This window comes from Dendrobates tinctorius, unplaced genomic scaffold (genome assembly GCF_039654945.1).
Source record: "Dendrobates tinctorius isolate UK_male_01 unplaced genomic scaffold, ASM3965494v1 ptg000011l, whole genome shotgun sequence".
NCBI classification, from domain to species: domain Eukaryota; kingdom Metazoa; phylum Chordata; class Amphibia; order Anura; family Dendrobatidae; genus Dendrobates; species Dendrobates tinctorius.
The window spans coordinates 1,928,342-1,951,424 of record NW_027361679.1 but is presented as its reverse complement, the minus strand read 5'-3'; the positions used below and the strand labels follow the sequence as shown (position 1 = coordinate 1,951,424).

The 23,083-nt window shown below is 43.4% G+C and overlaps 1 protein-coding gene across 2 annotated transcripts in view; it reads left to right on the top strand.

Annotated features, from left to right (window-relative positions):
- Positions 1-23,083, top strand: part of BANK1 (B cell scaffold protein with ankyrin repeats 1) — a 1,011,739-nt gene that overhangs the window by 169,009 nt on the left and 819,647 nt on the right. For both annotated transcript variants that reach the window (XM_073589285.1, XM_073589294.1), the window contains 2 exons: positions 11,698-11,831; positions 13,590-13,731. In XM_073589285.1, coding sequence (XP_073445386.1) covers positions 11,698-11,831; positions 13,590-13,731 — 276 coding nt within the window. The remainder of the gene's footprint in view (positions 1-11,697; positions 11,832-13,589; positions 13,732-23,083) is intronic.

The window sequence follows — 23,083 nt, the reverse complement described above, 5'->3', positions numbered from 1 at the left end:
GGCAATTTGGCAGGTGGTGAAGAGACAGATGGGTGCTCTTCAGTGCTCTGGACCTGAGAGGATCTGGAACTAATTGAAGTCGATGTGCTAGCTGCCATCCACCGACAACGGCTTCAATTTGTTCGTCCCACAGCAGTGGGGTACGGCGAGCTCCTACAAAGCTGCGCATAAAGGACTGTTCCCTGGGAAAACTGGGGGATGCTGAGTCACTGGTGCCCGCAGCAGGCACAGAATCCCCACGTCCTCTCCCTGCAAACTCCACGCCCACGACCACGTGCCTTACTCCCTGCCTTCTTCATCTTGGTAGACTGATAAAGATAGGCAGAAAAGTACTAAGGGCTTAGTGTGGTTATTCCTGAACAGCTGCTAACAGGTATAAGAAACACTAATTTTATAAAGTGTGGACTAGACTTTAATATGAGCTAATGTGGCCTACACAACTGTAAAGTGGAGTGTTTGGTGAACTTTATTAACTTTTTTTTTTCATAAAAAGACACTGAATGTGCCCAAAGATGTAAAACCGATAGTATCACAAACTTTTTGTAGCTATTACAATGCAGGAAGGCAACCTACAATGCAATAGATGAGGCTCCAAAAAATAGGCTAATACTAATCTGGCTGGGCCTGCAGGGCAAAAGCCAGCAGAAAGGCTCCTCTATCTACTCCTATATAGTATTTGCAAATATTCTAGCTGGATACGGATGGAACCATACTAATAGGAGAAATCTGGAAAAATGAGCAGCACTAATGCAAAAAAGGACAATGTATGAGGCAGTGACGCACGCTGAGTGGACTATAACCGGAGGTGGCTGCAGAACACACTACAGCGTGAGCTGCACTCACACACAGAGACGTCGCAGACAGCTGTGAACAGCGCTGCAAGGCAAAAGAAAGCTACAGCGGTTGTTAAAGTAGCCTGGGTAAAGCACAATATAGCAAATCGCTAGGTCACATTGTCCCTCAGAACAGCAGCGTCCTATTCCTAACTGAATTCACAGCAGAGTGAACCCAAAATGGCGGCGGTGGCAGCTTTTATAGTGCATCATGACATCATTTCAGCAGCCAATCACAGCCATGCAAGTAGTTACATGCCTAACATGCTCTAACAGGATGTGCCCACACTTCTTAGGATCCTCATTGGCTGAATAAAATCAAACTGGCTCATTGCATTATGGGAACTTCCGATTCCGGTATTCAATATACTAAAAGTATCGGAACTCAGTATAGTATCGGAATTCCGATACCACGAATATCGGCCGATACCCGATATTGCAGTATCAGAATGCTCAACACTAATGACATCCAATGATTCTCCTTGGTCCTCATAGAAGCTGATCAGGTTAGTTTGACAGACACTCTCACCCAAGGCAGTCTCTCCTACTGGCCAGGGTTTTGGAGTATGGGCTTCACAGAGACCGTCAGGATATTCCTTCTCAAGACCAGATTCTGACTGCAACTTTGCCAGCCCCTTTTTATTAGACCTCTTGGATCTTACACGGGAGGCTGCCTTGGCAGGCTGTGGAACAGATGAGTAATGGACGGTCACAGGCGGATGAGACGATTTACCCACAGGTTTTTTTCGTCTGGTCCATTTCTGGAAGCTTGGAGTGGAAGACTTCTCAGTAGACGCTGTACTTGGCTTGTCGAAGGCTTTGCAGAAGGCCACCAGGAAGGCCAGAAGACTTGAGGTGATGGGATTCCCTGCTTCCCAGAGAGGGCTAAGCCACTCCAAGGCATCTCCTGTTAGGTAGGACATTAGGAATCCCATCTTTACCCGATTAGAGGCAAAACGGGGAGCATGCCATTTGAAAAAAGTAGGCACCGCTCTAAGAACATACTGGACTGCTTTGGATCTCCATTATAATATGGCGGATCCACTGGAGGTTCAGCTTTTGGAGCTCATGACTCAAGATAATTAAATAGTTCATTAGAGATTATGTTTGTGGGTGGTGCAATGAAAGTCTGAACTTCAGATCGGGTAAAGAATTCATTTGATTGCTCCAAGAGTGAAAGAACATGGGAGTCAGCAGGGACCATGGCCTGTGCAAACTGTCATGCTCACACCCTGACTGGTGGGTGTGAGCCAGGGGGTTGTGGCCCCACTGTATGACAAACCAGACTACCCTGGAAGGGGAGTGACTAGGACAGCTACCTTGGTCTTCACTGGAGCCTCTGATGGTGAGGTCAGGCTTGTGCGGCAGGTAGCTGGCAGGTGCCACTCCAGGGTGGTGTCTAGCTGTGGCTGCTGATCCCACTCGGGGAGACAGAACACTAGGACAGGTGCAGGTAACAGGCAAAACAAGCAGACAGGCAGGTGAGCACGACGGGCACGGCTGAGACACTGGCAGGTGGGCACAGCTGAGACACTGGCAGGCAGGTACGGCTGAGACACTGGCAAGCGCACACGGCTGAGACACTGGTGGGCACGGCTGAGGCACTGGAAAGTGGGCACGGCTGAGACACAGTGGCAGGGACCAACTTGAAAGGCACAGGGACATGGGCAGGAAGCAGTGGTGTATGGAACAGGTAGGGTCCTGTTCACACAGCAAGTGCAGGTACTGGTAATAGCAGGAAGTAATGGTGTATGAAGGAAAAGTAGAGACCTGTTCACACAGGAGGTGAACCGCAAGACTGTGGGCACAGGCAGAACCGCAAGAGTGTGGAGCACAGGCAGGACCGCAAGAGTACGGAGCGCAGGCAGAACAGTAAGAGTGTGGAGCACTGGCAGATGGAGAGGACACAAGGATAGACACAGCAGGGAAAGGAGCCACAGACAAGGAGACTGACAGACAGAGGTAGGACAGAGTTCAGACAAGGTAACGGTGTGAGACAAGGTACTGGAACAAACACACAGAGAGCCGGATATACTGGCTCCTGGAGGGCAGAGCAGACAGGTGCAAGACAAGGCAAGGAACAAAAGCACAGGGCCCAGGATATACTGCCTTTTGGAGGGCAGACAGTACAGATACAAGACAAAGCAGGGAACAAAGACACAGAGACCAGGATATTCTGCCTCCTGGAGGGCGGACGGAGAGGTACAAAATATGGCATGGAACAAGGACACAAATACCAGGATATTCTACCTCCTGGAGGGCGGCAAGACAGGCTCAGACACAGGACTAGGAATCAAGCCTCCAGAGAAGGCGAAACATAGGACAGGACCTGACAACTAGACATTGCACAGGCAGCTTCCACCGGGTGGAGCTGCCCTAAATACTAGAGGCCTCTTAGTACTTGGCCAGGGACACATTGGACAGGTGCACCCTGATTCAATAAGAACCAGAGAGTTCTGGCACCGCCCCCCTATGCACACAGCCAGGAAGCATGCAGAGAGCAGGCAGGAAGCAAGAGGCACACGGCATAGAGCCGACAGCAGACAGAACACACAGTAAACTGGTGTGTGGGGGATGGGAGGTCATGCAGTGATGCCGGCAGGGTTGTTATACAGCTCTTGCATTCACTGCATAGGCAAACACTATGGGAGACCCACTACTTCATAATGGGAACATTTTTTCATTAGGCCCTTCTCTGCATCTCTTTAAAAGGGCATTGGATTGGCTCTAAATTTTGGCCAGGCCTTGCATTCACTGCAGAGGAAAACAGTATGGGAGAACCTCTTCCTAATAATGGGAACATTGATTTCAGGAGGACCTCCTGTATGTCTCTTCAAAGGGGCATTATGGTGCGACCAAATTTTTGGCAGCTCTTAGAATCATAGAATCATAGAATCGTAGAGTTGGAAGGGACCTACTGGGCCATCTGGTCCAACCCCCTGCTCAAATCATGCCAGACAGATATCTGTCCAGCCTCTGTTTGAAGACTTCTATTGAAGAACTCACCACCTCTCGTGGCAGCTTGTTCCACTCATTGATCACTCTAACTGTCAAAAAGTTTTTTCTAATATCTAATCTGTGTCTCCTCCCATTCACTTTCATCCCATTGCTTCTAGTCTTTCCTTGTGCAAATGAGAATAAAGATGATCCTTCTACAATGTGACAGCCCTTGAGATATTTGTAGACAGTTATTAAGTCTCCTCTTAGTCTTCTCTTTTGCAAACTAAGCATTCCCAAATCCTGCAACCTTTCCTCATAAGACAGGGTTTGCAGACCGGTCACCATTCTGGTCTCTCTTTTCTGAACTTGCTCCAGTTTGCCTATGCATTCACTGCATAGGCAAACAGTATGTGAGATCCACTTCCTAATAATGGGAACATTGGTCTCAGAAGGCCCTCTTGTACATCTCTTCAAAGGAGTATTGGGGTGTGTCTAAATTTTGGCCAGGCCTCGCATTCAGTGCATAGGCTAACAGTATGGCTGATGGCTCTCTAAGAATTGTGAGTGCTCTTTAGGGTCAGTAAAGGTCGCCAGACAGCCTTATAAAAATAGGCTTTGTGACTTTCAGAGACCCTCCTTCATAAATGAAACAGGATGTGTCTGATGATGTGTCACACCCCACATGGCCAGATAAGGTTTTAAAATGTTAGAATGACATTTCCCAGTGAATGCATTTGTCTTGGTTGAAAGCAATGATAAAGTTCAAAAACGCATTAAAGCCGCTATGTGTTAACATAGCCAAAGGTGTGGAGGAGTGTTTTTGGTTATTTATTTTGCCTTACTTACTAGTTTTTACCCTGGAAAGGATGTTCCTTAAAATATTTCCCAGGAAAATCCATTTTTTGTATGTTTTATTGTGAGTCTGTAAAAGTGCCGTAAGACTTTGACAACATTGTTCACAGCAGTGACCTGGGAGTGAGAAATGCTTCCAGAGGTCTTCCCCATGCTGTTCCCATGTCATTTGAGCACTGTTCCCATCGATTTCCGCAATTTCTAGTCCCTATTGTGGGCCCCGGGAAAAATGCTCGAGTTTTACTTAGACTTACATTGTGCTCGTTGCTCAGGTCGAGCACCCAAGCATTACAATTTGCTCGACCCGAGCAATGAGTATGCAAGCATTTTAGTGCTTGACCTTCACTAATAATTACCTGTTTTCAGAAGTGGGGTCCCAGCCGACAAGAGTCATGGAGTGTGAGCCTTGCTTCAATGTTCACTATGAAACGAAGTATGAGATGCCTTTAATGCTTTTATACATTTTATAAGTTCATCTATGACTATATATATATATATATATTATCACATATAATAATAATACATTTTATTTCTATAGCGTCGACAAATTCCGCAGCACTTTACATTTCAGAGGGGACTTGTACAGACAGTAGACATTACAGCATAACAATAATCACATAGATCATAACAGATACCAAGAGGAATGAGGGCCCTGCTCGCAAGCTTACAATCTATGAGGAAAAAAAAGGGAGACACGAAAGGTGGGTGGTAAGAGTTGCCCTGATTGTATGGATCAGCCATAATGTTAAGTGTGTAACAGTACAGACGCATAGGGCTAATGGATGCATAAAGCATGTGGGAACATGATTCGGGGAACCTGCTTAAGGTAAAAACTTTTGGCTGTGCCACATAGGGATAGATTAGGTTAATGTGTTGAGGGGTAGGCCAGTCTGAATAACTGAGTTTTCAGGGCATGCTTAACATTGTGGGGATGGGGGACTAATCGTATTGACCTGGGAAGTGCATTCCAAAGAATTGGCGCAGCACGTGTATAGTCTTGGAGACGGGAGTGGGAGGTTCTGATTATTGAGGATACTAACCTCAGGTCATCAGCAGAACGGAGGGCGCGGTTAGGATGGTATACTGAAACAAGGGAGGAGATGTAGAGTGGTACTGAGCCTTGAAGAGCTTTGTGGGTGAGGGTAATTAGTTTGTACTGGATTCTGGAGTGGATGGGTAGCCAGTGTAATGACTGACACAAGGTAGAGGCATCGGTGTAATGATTGGCGAGGAATATGATCCTGGCAGCAGCATTCAAGACAGATTGGAGGGGGGAGAGTTTGGTAAGAGGGAGACCGATTAGAAGAGAGTTACAATAGTCAAGATGAGAATGAATAAGAGAAACAGTAAGAGTTTTTGCGGAGTCAAAAGTAAGAAAAGGTCGAATTCTAGAAATGTTTTTGAGGTGCAGATAACAAGAGCGAACCAGTGATCGTATGTGGGGGACAAAGGAAAGCTCAGAGTCAAGTATGACCCCAAGACAGCGGGCATGTTGCTGGGGAGTAATAGTGGAACCACACACGGAAATGGCAATGTCGGGTATTCAGTAGGTACATTAGTTTTAGCGGGAGGAAACACAAGGAGTTCAGTCTTTGACAGGTTCATTTTCAGATATAGTGAGGACATGATGTTAGATACAGCGTTTAGACAATCACCTGTGTTCTCTAGAAAGGTTGGCGTAATGTCAGGAGAAGAAGCGTATAATTGGGTGTCATCAGCATTGAGATGGTACTGGAAACCAAATCTACTGATTGTTTGACCAATAGAGGCAGTATACAAAGAGAAGAGGAGGGGGCCTATGACTGATCCTTGAGGAACCCCAACAGTAAGGGGAAGATGAGAGGAGGATGAACCGGCAAAGGATACAGTAAAGGAGCGGTCAGAGAGATAGGAGGAGAACCAGGAGAGAATGGTGTCCTTGAGGCCAATGGAACGGAGCATAGTGAGGAGGAGCTGATGATCCACAGTGTCAAATGCTGCAGAGAGATTCAAGAGAATTAGCATGGAGTAATGACCATTTGATTTAGCTGTTAGTAGATCGTTAGAGACTTTAGTGAGGGCAGTTTCATTAGAGTGTAAAGAGCGGAAACCAGATTGGAGAGGGTCGAGAAGAGAATTATCAAAGAGATAGCGGATAAGACGGGAGTGGACCAGGCGTTCCAGGAGTTTAGAGATGAAGAGAAGATTAGAGACAGGTCTATAGTTAGCGGCACAGTTTTGGTCAAGGGATGGTTTTTTAAGTAGTGGATGTATGATGGCATGCTTAAATGAGGAGGGAAAGATACCAGAAGAGAGAGAGAGGTTAAATATTTTAGTTAGGTGAGGGGTGACAGCAGAGGAAAGGGGCTGGAGTAGATGTGACGGAAATGGGTCACTGGTGCAAGTGGTTGGGCGAGAAGATGCAAGGAGCCTGCTTACTTCTTCTTCTGTGACTGGTTCAAAATCAGAGAGTGAGCTAGATGCAGTGGGGGAGGGAGGACAGTGCATGGTATGAGGTGATTGGGAGATAATTTCCTGTCGGATCTGGTCAATTTTTTCTTTGAAGTAATTGGCCAGATCGTCAGTTCGAAGCTCCGTAGTTTGGGCCTGTACTCTTGGGTTGAGTAAAGAATGAAAAGTGTCAAAGAGATGTTTAGGGTTATTGGACAGTGAAGTGATGAGGGTGTTGAAATAGGTTTGTTTTGACAGGTGAAGTGCAGTGTTGTATGTTCGAAGCATAAACTTATAATGGATGAAATCTTCGGGTAGGTTGGATTTTCTCCACAGACGTTCGGCGCACCAGGAGCATATATATAAATATATAAACATATATACACAGTGCTCAGTGTGTATATATACATATAAATATATACATATTGATATATATAAAAACAGCCCCTTGAGAAAGCAGCCGCGAAACGCGCGTCGGGGATTTCCTGCCCACTACCTGAGGTAACACATGCTGTCTCACTCACATTGATTCTTTCTGTATTGCTCCTTAGGATATTTCACTGCCATATCTTGCACAGGCACACACTGGCCCTTTGATATCCTCTTTATTCTTTGCTTATGCCAATTGCCAATTTGCACACATGCACTGTTGTAATTATTTCTCCATTCATTAAGCAATGATATTAGTCCGAATGAGCAAGTATTTCATTCTCTATACTTAGCCACATATGGTTATTTGCATATACAGCATTTGATATTTTTTTTGCACTTTACCTCTTGTTGTGGTGACTATTTGCAGTACCCACATTTTAATACTTATATTGATTTTTATGTGTAAATTTTAATTATATTTAAATAAAGACTACATTTTATACCTTGGATATGGCTTTGTTTCGCTATTTGGATGATATATAAAAACAGAGTAGCCGATTGGATTTGAGCAGGGGTTTTATATGAAAACAGCATGAAATTTATTGTATTACAGTATCATTAACACCTGTCAGACAGCCGCGGTTCCCACACTGTCAAATGACAGCGTGAGCCAACAGCTATGATTGGAGGAAAAAGTTTACCTCTGGTCACTGGCGTCAGCTGATAAGACTACTACTCCCATCAGCCGACGCCTGTAACTGCTAATAACAGTGAGAACAAGCGAATTCTGATGAGAGTATTCATCAGTTGACGTCTGTGCTCTAAAAAAATAATAACAAAATGGCGTGGGTTTCCCTATATTTTTCATAACCAGCCATGCGAAAATGACAGCAGCAGGCTGCAACCCTCAGATGTCAGCGTTAGAAAGGATGGTTATCAACATTAGTGGGGTCCCCACGCTGTTTTTTTCACTAGTTAAATAAATATCTAAAAAAGGCATAGGGTCGCCTCATTTTTAACAACTAGCCTAGTTAAAGCAGACAGCTGGGTTCTGATATTCTCAGGCTGGTAAGGAGCCATGGATATTGCCCCCCAGCCTAAAATAGCAGCCTGCAGCAGCTCGAGAAAAGGCAGATATATTAGATGACAGCTTGGATGTTCAGGCTCCCCATACAAGTGAATATGGTCTGTGTTTGAGTCCAGGTATTGTCCTGGCTGATACCCAAACCTGAACTTTTTTTTACTGTTTGGCTGAACCTGATGGACCTGTACATCCAAGGTTCCGCCCTTCTCTACTGCTGAGCTAACTCAGCAGTAGTGTTGAGCATTCCAATACTGCAAATATCGGGTATCGGCCGATATTCGCTGTATCGGAGTTCGATACCGAGTTCCGATGTTTTTACAATATCGAATACCGGAATCGGAAGTTCCCATAATGCAATGAGCCAGTTGTGTCAGCCATGTTAACTAATGGCATGGCTGTGATTGGCTGCTGAAATGATGTCATCATGATGCGCGGTCTGTGGAGGCCTGCCGGGGGTCTGTGCGGGCCTGCCGAGGGTCTGTACGGGCCTGCCGGGGGTCTGTGCGGGCTGCCGGGGGTCTGTGCGGGCCTGCCGGGGGTCTGTGCGGGCTGCCGGGGGTCTACTACATATATACTACATTCATACATACATACGTAGTACATGCTACATACATACAACATACATAAAACATGCTACAGACATACAACATACATACTACATACAATACATTCATACATTCATACAATACATACATATAGATATACAGTACATATAACATAGAGTACATACTCACCATCACTTGTCACTTTGATCCCCGAAGCCTGTGTCATCTGTAAAAAATATTAAAATAACAAACAACCAATATACTCCCTGATCCGCAGAAATCTACGAGTGTCCCACGACGATCTCCCGTGGAGAACATCAGCATCAGCTGATGCGACCACTCTCTAGGGATACTATGACGGGAGGAAGGTATCCTTCCGCACTGGATTCCTCCGCCACTGTAAAAAAAATAGTCCCTAGTCTCACTTTTGGCATTGCTGTGTGAGAAAGTTCCCACGCAGCTTTTGCCATAAAGTGAGACCAGTGAACTATAGTAAACTCTCAGTGATGCACTGCAGGAGATCGTCGTGGGACACTCGTGGATTTCTGCGGATCAGGGAGTATATTGGTTGTTTGTTATTTTAATATTTTTTACAGTGAGATGACACTGGCTTCGGGGATCAAAGTGACAAGTGATGGTGAGTATGTACTCTATGTTATATGTACTGTATGTCTATATGTATGTATTGTATGAATGTATGAATGTATTGTATGTAGTATGTTGTATGTATGTAGCATGTTGTATGTATGTAGTAAGTATGTAGCATGTATGTATGTATGTTGTATGAATGTAGTATATATGTAGTATGTATGTATTATGTAGTATGTATGTATGTAGTATATATGTAGTATGTATGTAGTATGTAGTATGTATGTATGTTGTATGAATGTAGTATATATGTAGTATGTATGTATGTATTATGTAGTATGAATGTATGCTGTATGAATGTAGTATATATGTAGTATGTATGTTGCATGAATGTAGTATATAAGAAGTATGTATGTAGTATGTAGTATGTATGTATGTTGTATGAATGTTTTATATATGTAGTATGTATGTAGTATGTATGGTTTTTTTTTTTACATTCAACACATTAGCCGGATGATGGGACTACTACTGTCCCATCATTGGCTAATGTATCAATCACTGTCATTGTAGCAGGCATAGCCCGATGGGACTTGTAGTCCCATCGGACGATGCCTGCACACACACACAACCCCCGGCAGGCCCGCACAGACCCCCGGCAGCCCGCACAGACCCCCGGCAGGCCCGTACAGACCCCCGGCAGGCCCGCAAGGACCCCCGGCCGCCCGCACAGACCCCCGGCAGCCCGCACAGACCACCAGCAGGATCGTACAGACCCCCGGCAGACCGCACAGACCCCCGGCAGGCCCGCACAGACCACCGGCAGCCCGCACAGACCCCCGGCAGGCATGCAAAGACCCCCGGCAGCCCGCACAGACCCCCAGCAGGCCTGTACAGACCCCCGGCAGGCCCACACAGACCCCCGGCAGCCCGCACAGACCCCCGGCAGGCCCGCACAGACCCCCGAGAGGCCTGTACAGACCCCGCCCGCACACACATACACGCACAGTCTCCGCCCACGCACCGCCCACACTCTTCCCCCCTCCCGAACTGGATGTGAAAGGAAAGAAAGGGTTTATTTTCATTCCGATATTTGTACCCCATTGACTAGCATGGGTTTCCGGTATCGGAATCGGCGATACCCAATATTTTTGGGGCATCGGTCCAATCCAATCCGATCCGATATTTCTCGATATCGGAAGGTATCGCTCAACACTCTTCAGCAGCTGTTATTAGCTTTGGACTGGATTATGGGAATGACCTTTCCCACCCAAAACTATTTTGGTTTCTCCTACCCAAAATTTCTCCGGACCCAAAATTAAATCAAAATAAAATTTATATATATATAATATATATATATGTATATTATTGGAGATGGAAATTTCAATCTCTAGCAGGAATTGGCACCTGTTCACACTGACACTGGTTTAAAAACAACAGTATCACTGTGCTTGATTGGCGATCAAACTTGCCTGACCTTAACTCCATATAGAATCTATGGGGTATTGTCAAGAAGAAGATGAGAGACACCAGACCCAACAATGCAGACGAGCTGAAGGCTGCTATCAAAGCAAACTGGGCTTCCATAACATCTCAGCAGTGCCACAGGCTGATCGCCTCCATGCCACATTGAAGCAGTAATTGATGCAAAAGGAGCCCCAACCAAGTATTGAGTGCATTTACTGAACATAAATTTCAGTAGGCCAACATTTTGGATTTTAAAATCATTTTTTCAAGCTGGTGTTAAAATGTATTCTAATTTACTGAGGTAATGACTTTTAGGTTTTCATTGGCTGTAAGCCATAATCATCAAAATTTATAAGAAATAAACACTTGAAATGAATCACTCTGTTTGTAATGACTCAATCTAAGAAATAAGTTTCACTTTTTGTATTAAAGAACTGAAATAGATTAACTTTTTGATGATATTCTAATTTTGTGAGATGCACCTGTATATACTGTATAAATGTACTGTAAATGTATACAGCTATGTTATATACAGTTTTCATCTTGCGTTTTCTATACTTTTACTAAAACTGCTGTGATTGACTTCTAGGCTGCAATGATAGGAAAATAAATCCTTCAATGAGAGCAACTGAAACTTCCACTTGGAGTAATGATGCACAAGAAGATGGAGAAACTGTTCAATCATCCTCTGTATTAGTATTGCCAAAGAGAGTATCATGTGAGGTATGAGTTGGAACAAAGCAGATTTGCCATGTCATATACTTATATTTATTTATCATCTATATGTCTATTTATCTCTACTAGTGATGAGCGAGTGTGCTCATTACTTGAGTTTTCCGAGCATACTCGGGTGTTCTCCGAATATATTGGGGGTGCTCGCAGTTATGTTTGTGTCTCCGCAGCTGCATGATTATTAAATAAGTATTTGGTCACTTAAAAACATACAAGATTTCTGGCTCTCACAGTCCTGTAACTTGTTCTTTCTGAGGCTCCTCTCTCCTCCACTCATCACCTGTAGTAATGGCACCTGTTTGAACTTGTTATCAGTATAAAAGACACCTGTCCACAACCATCAGTTGGTTGTATAATTTACCTGATTAAGGCTTTTGCTTTTTTTAAGCCGAAACACGTTGTTTTTACTTGGTATATGTAGAATAATCAAGCCATTTTAGTACATGATATATTTTTCGGGAGTGCCGGCACCAGACTGGTTTTTTGCATCTTTCCTACCTTCCCCTAAGGACGATAGAGGTCACCTCGTGGACCAGGAGCCATGCATGTATATGGTCAGCAATATTCTTCTTGGAAGTGGTATTCTTCTTGCAATTCTACTATGCCCAGCACTGTTGTTCAGTTTCTGTTTCCTCCTGATGGTTGACACATGAATGATAGTATTAGCTAATGTGAGAAAGATTTTACTTTGCTTAGAGGTTACCTTGGGTTTCTTTGTGACCTCATGGATTATTATTAAAACTTGCTATTGTAATGATCTTTTTTAATCAATGACTGATAGGGTGGGTAATAGTGGGTAATAGTGGTCTTGAGTTTCTTACATCTGTACACAACCTGTCTGACTGTTTGTTGGTACGTTCAAAATCTTTAGAGATGGTTTTGTAATCTTTTCCAGCCTGATGAGCACTAAAAACTTTTCAGAGGTCCTCTGAAATCTCCTTTCTTCATGCTATGATACATTTTCACAAACGTGTTATGAAGATCAGACATTGATAAATCCCTGTTATTTAAATAGAACAGGTCACCCACTCACACCTTGTCATCCCATTGATTGAAAGCATCAGACTACTTACAGACCCATGATAATGAATCAGTTTTCTCAACAAAAATGACAAAGTGTAATATTTTTTACTCATTTGTTTGATTTGGTTCTCTTTAGCTACTTTTGAAATGCTGTCTCAGGTGAAGTTTATACAGAAATATGGAAAATTCTGAAGGGTTCATAAACTTTAAAACAACACTGCATATACACTCTAAATAACTACAGCAAAATACCCATATAATATGAAAAAAGGCAAAACTTGAAAATCTAGTACACAACAAAAAGAGCAATGAAGCCCAAAAAGAATATCATGTCTAATAAAAGCAATTTTTATTTAATCAAAGTTACTTTTTACAAGTAGTTGCTACTTGGTATATGATATATTTTTTTTCTTTGAATAAATAAAAACTGCTTTTATTGGGTATGATATACTTTTTGGGCTTCTTTATGCTTTTTGTTTGTCTGTATATACACTCTAAATGCAAAAAAAAAGTTACAATAAGAACTTTCATATAACATCTGCAATCAGTTATCTGGCTAGAATAATGTAAGTGAAACGTTACTTATTAGTCGAGCTACTAAACTAATATGAATTAAATGTTACTTTAATGATTGTTAAAATGCATACTGTACCTACTGAGCATAACATTCTCTATGGAGATATTATCATTTGCATTATAACTTATTATTTTATCTTCATTATGCAGAATCTGGGAGAACTGTTTATTATCATGTCAAAGAAAATACCAAAGAACACAGAAGTAGAAATTGAATTTTGTACAAAACAAATGATTATTAGGAAAAAGCCAAAACAGTGGAGTGAAGAAATTCTTTACCTGAAAGCTCCTGGCAAGTAGAAGCTATTATATATAATATATATAGACTGATCAAAAATAAATGGAACACTAAAACACCACATTCTAGATATCTCTGAATGAAATATTACAGTTGCAAATTTTTATTCATTGCATAGTGGAATGTGTTCAGAACAATAAAACATAACAATTATCAATGTAAATCAAAATTAATATCTCATGGAGGTCTGCATTTGGAATGATACTCAAAATCAAAGTGGAAAATCAAATTACAGGCTGATCCAACTTCAGTGGAAATGCCTCATGACAAGAAAAAGATGCTCAGTAGTGTGTGTGGCCTCCACGTGCCAGTATAACCTCCCTACAACACCTGGGCATGCTCCTGATGAGGCAGTGGGTGGTCTCTTGAGGGATCTCCTCCCAGACCAGGACTAAAGCATCCGCCATCTCCTGGACAGCCTGTGGCGCAATGTGACGTTGGTGGATGGAGCAAGACATGATGTCCCAGATGTGCTCAATTTGATTCAGGTCTGGGGAATGGGTGGGCCAGTCCATAGCTTCATGCCTTCATCTTGCAGGAACTGCTCACACAATCCAGCCACATGTGGTCTGGCATTGTCCTGCATTAGGAGGAACTCAGGGCCAACCTCACCAGCATGTGGTCTCAAAGGGGTCTGAGGATCTCATCTCTGTACCTAATGGCAGTCAGGCTACCTCTCGCGAGCACATGGAGGGCTGTGTGGCCCTCCAAAGAAATGCCACCCCACAGCATTACTGACCCACTGCCAAACTGGTCATGCTGAAGAATGTTGCAGGCAGCAGATCACTCTCCACGGCGTCTCCAGACTCTGTCATGTCTGTCACATGTGCTCAGTGTGCACCTGCTTTCATCCTATGGCCAGCTCACATTGATGTGCCATCCTGGATGAGCTGCACTACCTGAGCCACTTGTGTGGGTTGTAGAGTCCATCTCATGCTACCACGAGTGTGAAAGCACAACCAACATTCAAAAGTGACCAAAACATCAGTCAGAAAGCATTGGTACTGAGATGTGGTCCTTGGTCCCCACCTGCAGAACCACTCCTTTATTGAGTGTGTCTTGATAATTGCCAATAATTTCCATCTGTTTTCTATTCCATTTGCATAACAGCATGTGAAATTGATTGTCAATCAGTGTTGCTTCCTAAGTGGACAGTTTGATTTCACACGCAGTTTGATTTATTTGAAGTTATATTCTGTTGTTTAAGTGTTCCCTTTATTTTTTTGAGCATATATATATATATATATATATATATATATATACATACATATATATACTATACATATATATGTTGTTCTTGCAGTTTTCTTTATTTGATCTTATTTATTATTGTAGTATTGCATATTGTGCACTTGTATTCTAAGATATCTCCAGTAGAGATAAGCCAATTTGTTCGGAAAATGTTCGTCAATCCCAAATTCAGCACAAACGTAGCACATTCAGGTTTGTGTTCAGTTTACAGAGCGTTTGTCCTCAAAGTCAGCAAAATTTGGTCAAAGATAGGTAAATGATTCTGTTTCCATTAATGCCTTTGATTTGACTTTGTCTAGGATAGTGGTGTTGTATGATGGGCATGTTTTATGAAGGGAGGGGGTGTGTATAGGTAAGCGGAGCAGTGAAGTGTATTTTTTTCCTTTTTTTTCTTTCTAACTTAAAATGTGTCCATTCCAGCAGCCAATCAGGGCGCAGAAACCATCCACAATGTCATGACACATTTGCTTCTGTGATTGGCTGACGAAGTCACATGTTGGCACCATTTTCTCAGTATAGCAGCACAGAGAGTCCACCTCTGCTGCTGCAAGCGAACTTGTCATTTAGTTAGATAGGATCCTATCCTGTGTGAAATCGATGTTCCAGCATCTAACTAGATTGTGCTAAAATTGTGTTGCATTCAGTAGGCTCCATTTGCTAATCCAAATCATTTGGGCTAAAACTGTGGTGCAGTCAGGAATCAGGAGGTTTCCATTCACTAATCAAAACCATTAGGCCTAATATTGGGGATCAGCCAAGAGGCCCTATTTGCTAGTCAAAATCATTGGTGCTAAAACTGTGTTACAGTCAGGATGGCCCATTTAATAATCCAAAACATTTAGGCTAAAACTGTGTTGCAGTCAGGAATCAGGGGTCCCCATTTGCTAATCAAAATCGTTAGCCCTAATATTGAGGTTCAGCCAAGAGGCACTATTTGCTAATCCAAATAATTTGGTCTAAAACTGTGTTGCAGTATGGAGGCCCAATTTGCTAATCCAAATCATTTGAGCTAAAACTGTATTGCTAATCTAAATCGTTAGGTTTAAGAGTGTTGTTCAGGCACGCTATCTAATAAAGTAAGATAGATTGTGAAAAAGCAGGTTAAAAGAGAGGAATAGTACATACAACATGAGTGGGGAAAAAGCAAGGTTGTGGTGGAAGGGTGAGTAGGCTTGGTGTTTGACGTGTACGTGAGTTAGGTGATAATGTTAATTAAAACTCAACTGAACAAACATTGTCTTGTCCTATCCAATCACCATTGACAGCATTTGCTACTGGACAGGCTACTCCACTCCTTTTCTTTGGCAGCCACACAGCGATATGCCTTGTAGATGAGGGTCAGAAAGAGCATGTGCTCCAGTGGATGGCAAGCACTCCATCAAGTGGCCTCTCCTCCTCTTCCTCCAGCTTAACATCACACACAGTACAATCCTCAAAAGTGGCACCTCAATCACCCTTGTTTATCCCTGTGTCACAAATTTCCAACCGCCCAACTGATTGTGGTGAACCACAGATGGGCCAATCTGGAGAGCTATTCACACATTCTGTTCCATGGGCATCAGAAAAATCTATGTTTGCCAGTGTGCATTTCACCCCTTACACCTGGACGAGCAAACATGGGCAGGGGTGTTACATCTGGTGACTGTGGGAGCAGGAAGTCAAAATGCTACTCCACAAGACTTGGAATGCACAAGGCTTGAGGGACAAACCTCTGTATCTAACACTTCCTCCACTGCTTCTGGCTCATTCACCTTCTCTAGGGCCTCCAACTGCACCCTCAACCTTTCCCTTAATGAGGCACAAGTTCAAACAGGGCAGAAAGAGAATCCCTCCATCTCCGCACTGCGGCACAGTTGCTACCGTGATTCACCATGCCATATCTCACCTTGTTATTTAGTGGCGGTGAAATTCCACAGTCTGCATTGCTCACTCACATTAAAAAAATAATATTTTTTTCTGTTTCTAAATGTGATACAGACCGTCGTATCCCACATTGTAATTTTGTGGCGGTGATGTGAAGCTGTCTGCAGACCTCACGCACATTAAAAAAAATTTCAATTGCTAATTATGATACATACCACCATATCCCAAGTTGTAGTTTTGTGGCGGTGAAATTGTTGTGTGTGCAGAGCTGTTGCCCGTAAAAAAACAAAATTTGGGGGGGGTTTTATAAAGTTATAAAGCAGGCTAAATTGGATTTTGAAGTTGTTTGGAGCATATATTCTAGATTATACAGGCGTCACTCACACTAAAAAAAAAATGTGTTCAGTTACTAACGTTGTACAGTAGGGAACTTCTCACTTTGAAATTGTAGCAGCTAGTCTATGTTATACAGTCTGCATCCATAGGCCTAAAAATATTTCTTCTGTTACTAATGTTCTACAGTAGAGATCTCACTTTGAAATTGTTTGTAGTATCAAATCTATGTTATCCACAGGCCCAAAAATATTTCTTGTGTTACTAACGTCATACAGTAGGGGGCATCTCACTTTCAAATTGTTTGTATCATTTAGTCTATGTTATACAGGTGTCATTCATAGGCCCCAAAAAATGTATTTGGTTACTAATGTCATACAATATTGGACATCTCGATAAAGTCCTCATCCAAAAAATCATTATTTCTGTTACTAACGTTCTACAGTAGGGGAGATCTCACTTTGAAATTGTTTGTCATATCTAGTCTATGTTATACAGGCCTCATCCACAGGCCCAAAAATATTTATTGTGTTCTTTGTAACATCTAGTCAAAGCTATACAGGCCTCATCCACAGCCAAAAAAAGTCTTCTGTTAGTAATGACATACAGTAGGGGACATCTTACTTTCAAATTGATTGTAGCAGCTAGTATATGTTATACATGCCTTATCCACAGGCTCAGAAATATTTCTTGTGTTACTAACATCATGCATTAGGGGACATCTCACTTTCAAATTGTTTGTAGCATCTAGTCTATGTTATACAAGCCTCATCCATTGGCTCCAAAAAATTTCTTGATATCTTCTTTGTCATAAATGTCTCATCCACACGCAAACAATTCTTTCTTCTGTGACTAACGCGATTCAGCATGCCATATTTCACCTTGTCATTTACTACCACTGAAATTCAACTGTTTGCAGAGGTGGTGTAGAGTTTAAAATCTAATTTTTCTTGCTAATACTGTGCTCCTACCACACCATCTGAGCATCATGACTGAGAAAAAGCGAGGTCATGGTGGAAAGGTGATTAGGCTTGGTGTCCATGGTGTATGTGGGGTAGGTGGTAATGTTTGTGAAAGCACTAGTGAGCTAAAAACATCATATCCTATATGAAAATAACTGACAACTTCCGTTACCGGATGGGCTACTCCACTACCTTTCTTTGGCCCGCCTTGTTGATGAGGCCCAAAAAGAGCATGTGCTCGAGTGGTGGCAAGTGCAGCTTCAATTGGCCTCTCCTCTTTATCCACCTCAACATCACACCCACTACAGTCCATTGAGGTGGCACCCATATTTCCCTTTCTTCCTCCCATGTCACAACTCTCCAACCATACAAATGACTGTAGGGAACCACAGATTGGTGAGTCTGAAGATTCACACATTCTATGCCATGGGCATCAGAAGTGTACTCAAAAGCTTCACAAAGTCAAGAGGAGGAAATCTGCATCGAAGCTCAAGATTTTTTTTTAGCATGGATCTGGGGCAAGCAGCATCCTGACCCTGATGACCAAACATTAACTTCCGGGGGAGGGGGTGATCCTGATGAGACTCAGATATCTGAGGCTCATGTGGATTGTACAGTGCTGTCAGGGCAGGAAAAGGAGGAGGGCAACTCTGAGGGCAAGGAATGTGATAACACAGAGGATGAATGATGGTGATGAGGTGGTAGATTCCAGTTGGAGTGAACACAGAGGCACACAACTGACTAGGTCATCTGAGGAGGCAGATGAAGAGGTTACATTGCACCGTACATTGTGGACACTTAGTGATGAAGCCACGATGAGCAATGCAGCAACCAGCAGCATTCGTTGGTCTGCAGCTTTCAAGGGTTGCCTAGCCTGAGCCTTTTTGGACACTGCAAAGGATGAGCAAACTCACGTAATCTGCCAACTTTGCAAAAAAAAACTGCGTAGAGGGCAAAAGTGTAATAGTTTGACTAATACGTGTATGAAACTTCATATGAGCAATTAACATGCATTACTCTGGGAATCTCACTGTACTAAAATGCTTTCCAGCAGACTTCAACAACCATGAGCCACCCCATCAATCACATATACTGCTTCTTCCTCCTCCTTTGTTACCATGCCAAATATTGTGATGCCGGTCTATGACTGCAGAACCTTGATTTCTTTACCTGCTCCAATCCCGCTCCATCAGGTGTAACGGAACTGGACATGACTGCTGTTTTTGACCGATCTCAGAGAACGAGCACATCACAACTTTCTCAATCCAGCGTAACATCTCCACCTGCACCTCCCTCGCAGTCCATCAGATTGCCTGGTTCATTGTACTCCACCCTCTCTCAGCACTGCAGCCAGCCCATAGTCCCGCAGTTGTGGTCACGTAAAAGAATGTTTCCTCCTTTACATGACAAAGCTGAGAGGTTGAACTTTACCTTCTCCAATTTGTTGGCCACGGAAATGCTGCCTTTTCACCTGATGGTTTCTGAATGCTGATGGCAGATGCAGTCCCCCAGTAGCAGTTACCCAGTCGCCATTATATTTCTAAGAAAGCTGTGCCTGTGCTACACCAACATGTCACAGACAACATCTCCTGTTTCTTGAATAAATTTATATCTGCCAGGGTGCATTTCACCACAAACACTTGGACGAGTAAGCATGGCCAAGGGTGTTACATCTTGCTGACTGGGCACTGGGTGACTCCTTGGAATCCCCAAGGCTTGAAGGACAAACCTCTATATTTCATACTTCTTCCACTGCTTCTGCCTCCTCCACCTCCTCTACAGCCTCCACCTGCGCCATCAACCTCTGCCTTAATGAGACACGCGTTCTAACCGTGCAGTGCAAATCCCTACCAACTCCATACTGCACAGCCAGGGATCACTACAATCCGGCAGTGTTAAAATTGATATGCTTTGGAGATCGCTGTCATACAGCTGAAGAGTTGTGGAAAGCTCTCCAGGCCAAGTTTGAGCAACAGTTGTCTCCCTGAACTTGCATCCAGGGAAGGCTGTGTCCCATATTGGTGCGAACCTGGATGGCGGCACTATGTGGAGGCAAGCTCACACACCTGCCTTGCATGGCTCATGTCCACAACTTGGTGGTACAGTATTTTCTTTTCCACTATCCTGACCTAGGTGAGCTGCTGCAGAAAGCACTTCTCCGTTCGCACCCCTCTGGTCATTGACTTGCATACAGAGGTCTTTGTCCATGCCAGTTAACAGGTTGATATGCGGTGTGCCGACACTGTGGAATTCCACTCTGCACATGTAGTAGCAACTGTGGCAGCATCAACATCAGCAGCATCAAACTGCCAGTGAAGGTGCAAGATCCAAGGAACAAGGAAGAGGTGATGGGTGAGCAACTGTCAGGAGATGAAGAGGATAATCATCCCCTCTCTGTTGTCCATGGTTGGCAAGAGGGTACAGAGGAAACAAGCATCAGTGTTACCCTGCCACCAACACAGCATGGCCTTGGACCTCATGGAAGAGCCTGTATGAGTGCCTTTTTGCTGCACTATCTGCAACATGATCATCGCATAGTTATGATACAAAGTAGTGCTGACTACTGGGTTGCCACTTTGATAGAGCCACGTTATAACACCAAATTATACCAGATGCTTCCTGCCCTGGAAAGGGACCCGCAAATGATGGTGTATCAAAACACGCTTACAAATGTAAGAGAGGTTTTCCTCAAGTCTGTAGTGAGGCACACAGTAGGCTTCACAGCTCTAGACTTCCATCCTCCATCATGTAAATTTGTCAATGCCAAAACATTAGCAGCAGCCGATGCAGTAGTGTAAGTGGAAGAAGCAATTTCTGTGAGTCCTTTGACACTTTTTTTTTGATCAGCTCGTCCACCAGCACAACAGATTCCAATTCTGACTCGTAGTGAATAGAGATGGGCAAACTCGAACAGTAAAGTTCAACGGACACCGAACACGAACTTCACCTTAGATTTTTCTGACAATAGTAGTCTACAAAACTGATATTTGTTCCACCTGAGTGTGGCTGAGCATGAAAGCAGGTTGAGCTGTTGCATGTGGTATCAGGGCTCCAAGCACTGCAGGACAACACCAATCCCTCACCCACCTTGTCTTACTTTGACGTTCAATTCAAAGCTGTAAATGCTGGCCCAGACCCTGATACCTCATGCATGGCTGATAATGATGAGTGAGCATACTTGGTAATGCTGGGTACTAGCCCGAGTCTCGCTTTACTCGTGGTGCTCGGCGAGCACTGAGCATTTCAGGGATTTTTCGGCGGGAGCTCGAGTCCCCACCCTGCATGTTTGGTGCTCTTTAGAGCGCCAATCAACATGCAGGGATTGTCTGCCATGCACTATAGTGCCGCAGCCATGTTGGTTGTGCATTACAGTGATTGGCTGGCCGCACAGGGACATCAGGTCTACATCAGACCTGGTGCCGTCTTGCTCGACACATGCAAAACACAAGCCGCGGAGACACCATCACATGTTTCTCAACGCAAGCAAGGTCTTTCCCCGGGAAGGAACAACCAGGGGAAAGGTAGTCTCCAATGAAGGAAACCACCTATGCCAAAACATGGTATCCATCCACAGACAGCTGTTTCTTTTTTTTTTTTTTTTTTAAACCATTCAGGTTAGTTATAAACAACTCAATACAAGCTCATCAACTTAAACGTCGTTGTTTCAACTCTCATCATCATGGCTCATATTTATTTTAGTATAACAAACCAAGGGTATACACAAAAGACATCCTGAACATCAATAAACATCACTAAAATTCACTGATATTTGATCAGGTGCTGCCATTTTTTAAATTTCCAGACACCCTCTGCATCAGAACCACCACCGCCTTCGCTGTCTAATTTATAAATCAAGTATAATCTAGAAAGGATCAGCCTGACACACTTATTCACAGATACATGCTTCTCTTTGAAAATTCCTAAATTCCTCACATCCCACAAACTCTGCATCACACAAGTCATAATTAACCATAGGATTCTATTTTTCACACGACCACATGCACCAATTCCAAACATCGCAACACGCCAGTCAATAAAACTCACACCTGCTAACTCCTTACACAACCCACCTACACACTTCCACACACTGCACGCGTAATCACAGTCCCACATAGTATGCCACACAGTCTCACATCCACCACATCCTTCCCTCGGGCACACATCAGTTCTGGTCAGACCTCGTCTCTTCTGAACCTGTCGCACAGGCAAAATATTGTGCAAGGACATCCATACAATATCCCTTTGTCTATCCCGTGCGTTTCCAAACTCTTCCATGCAACCGAAACTTCATTCCCTCTCAACCCCACAATATTACATTCCACATCATTCTTACGTATTATTTTCATCACATTCTTAGCCATTCTAAAATCATTCATCGGTACACTCAGTAAATCATGCTTCCTCACAAAACTCTCAATCACCTCATACCAGACGGGACACTTGAAAGCAACAGGCACTCTAGCATCCCTCTTTCTCCAACATAAGCCATATAACATCCAACCAGCAGAATAACTTGCCATATACGCTCCCTTATTTCCTTTATTCAGCAAAATAACAACAGTTTTGATATTCTGAACCCCCAGAAAAATCTCAATGTTTGGAAAGGCCATGCCACCATGGTGACACGCCTTGAAAAGACTCTCTCTCTTAAGTTTCTCTATCTTACTGCTCCAGAAAAAAGTAAAAACTAACTTTTCCACTCTTTTTATTTTCCTACAAGATGGTGGAAAAACTGTTGCAATAAAAAGCAAAATCGGAAGAATCACCGCTTTTATGACCAAAATCTTACCACTCAAGGTCAAGTCTCTCAGTCGCCAAAAATTTAACTTACGCTCTATGCGCAATCCACACTCCTCCCAGCTCTCCTTACCTTCCAAGTCCTTATTAAATAATACTCCCAGCACTTTGATAGCACCCTCCTCACACTTTACCCCCTC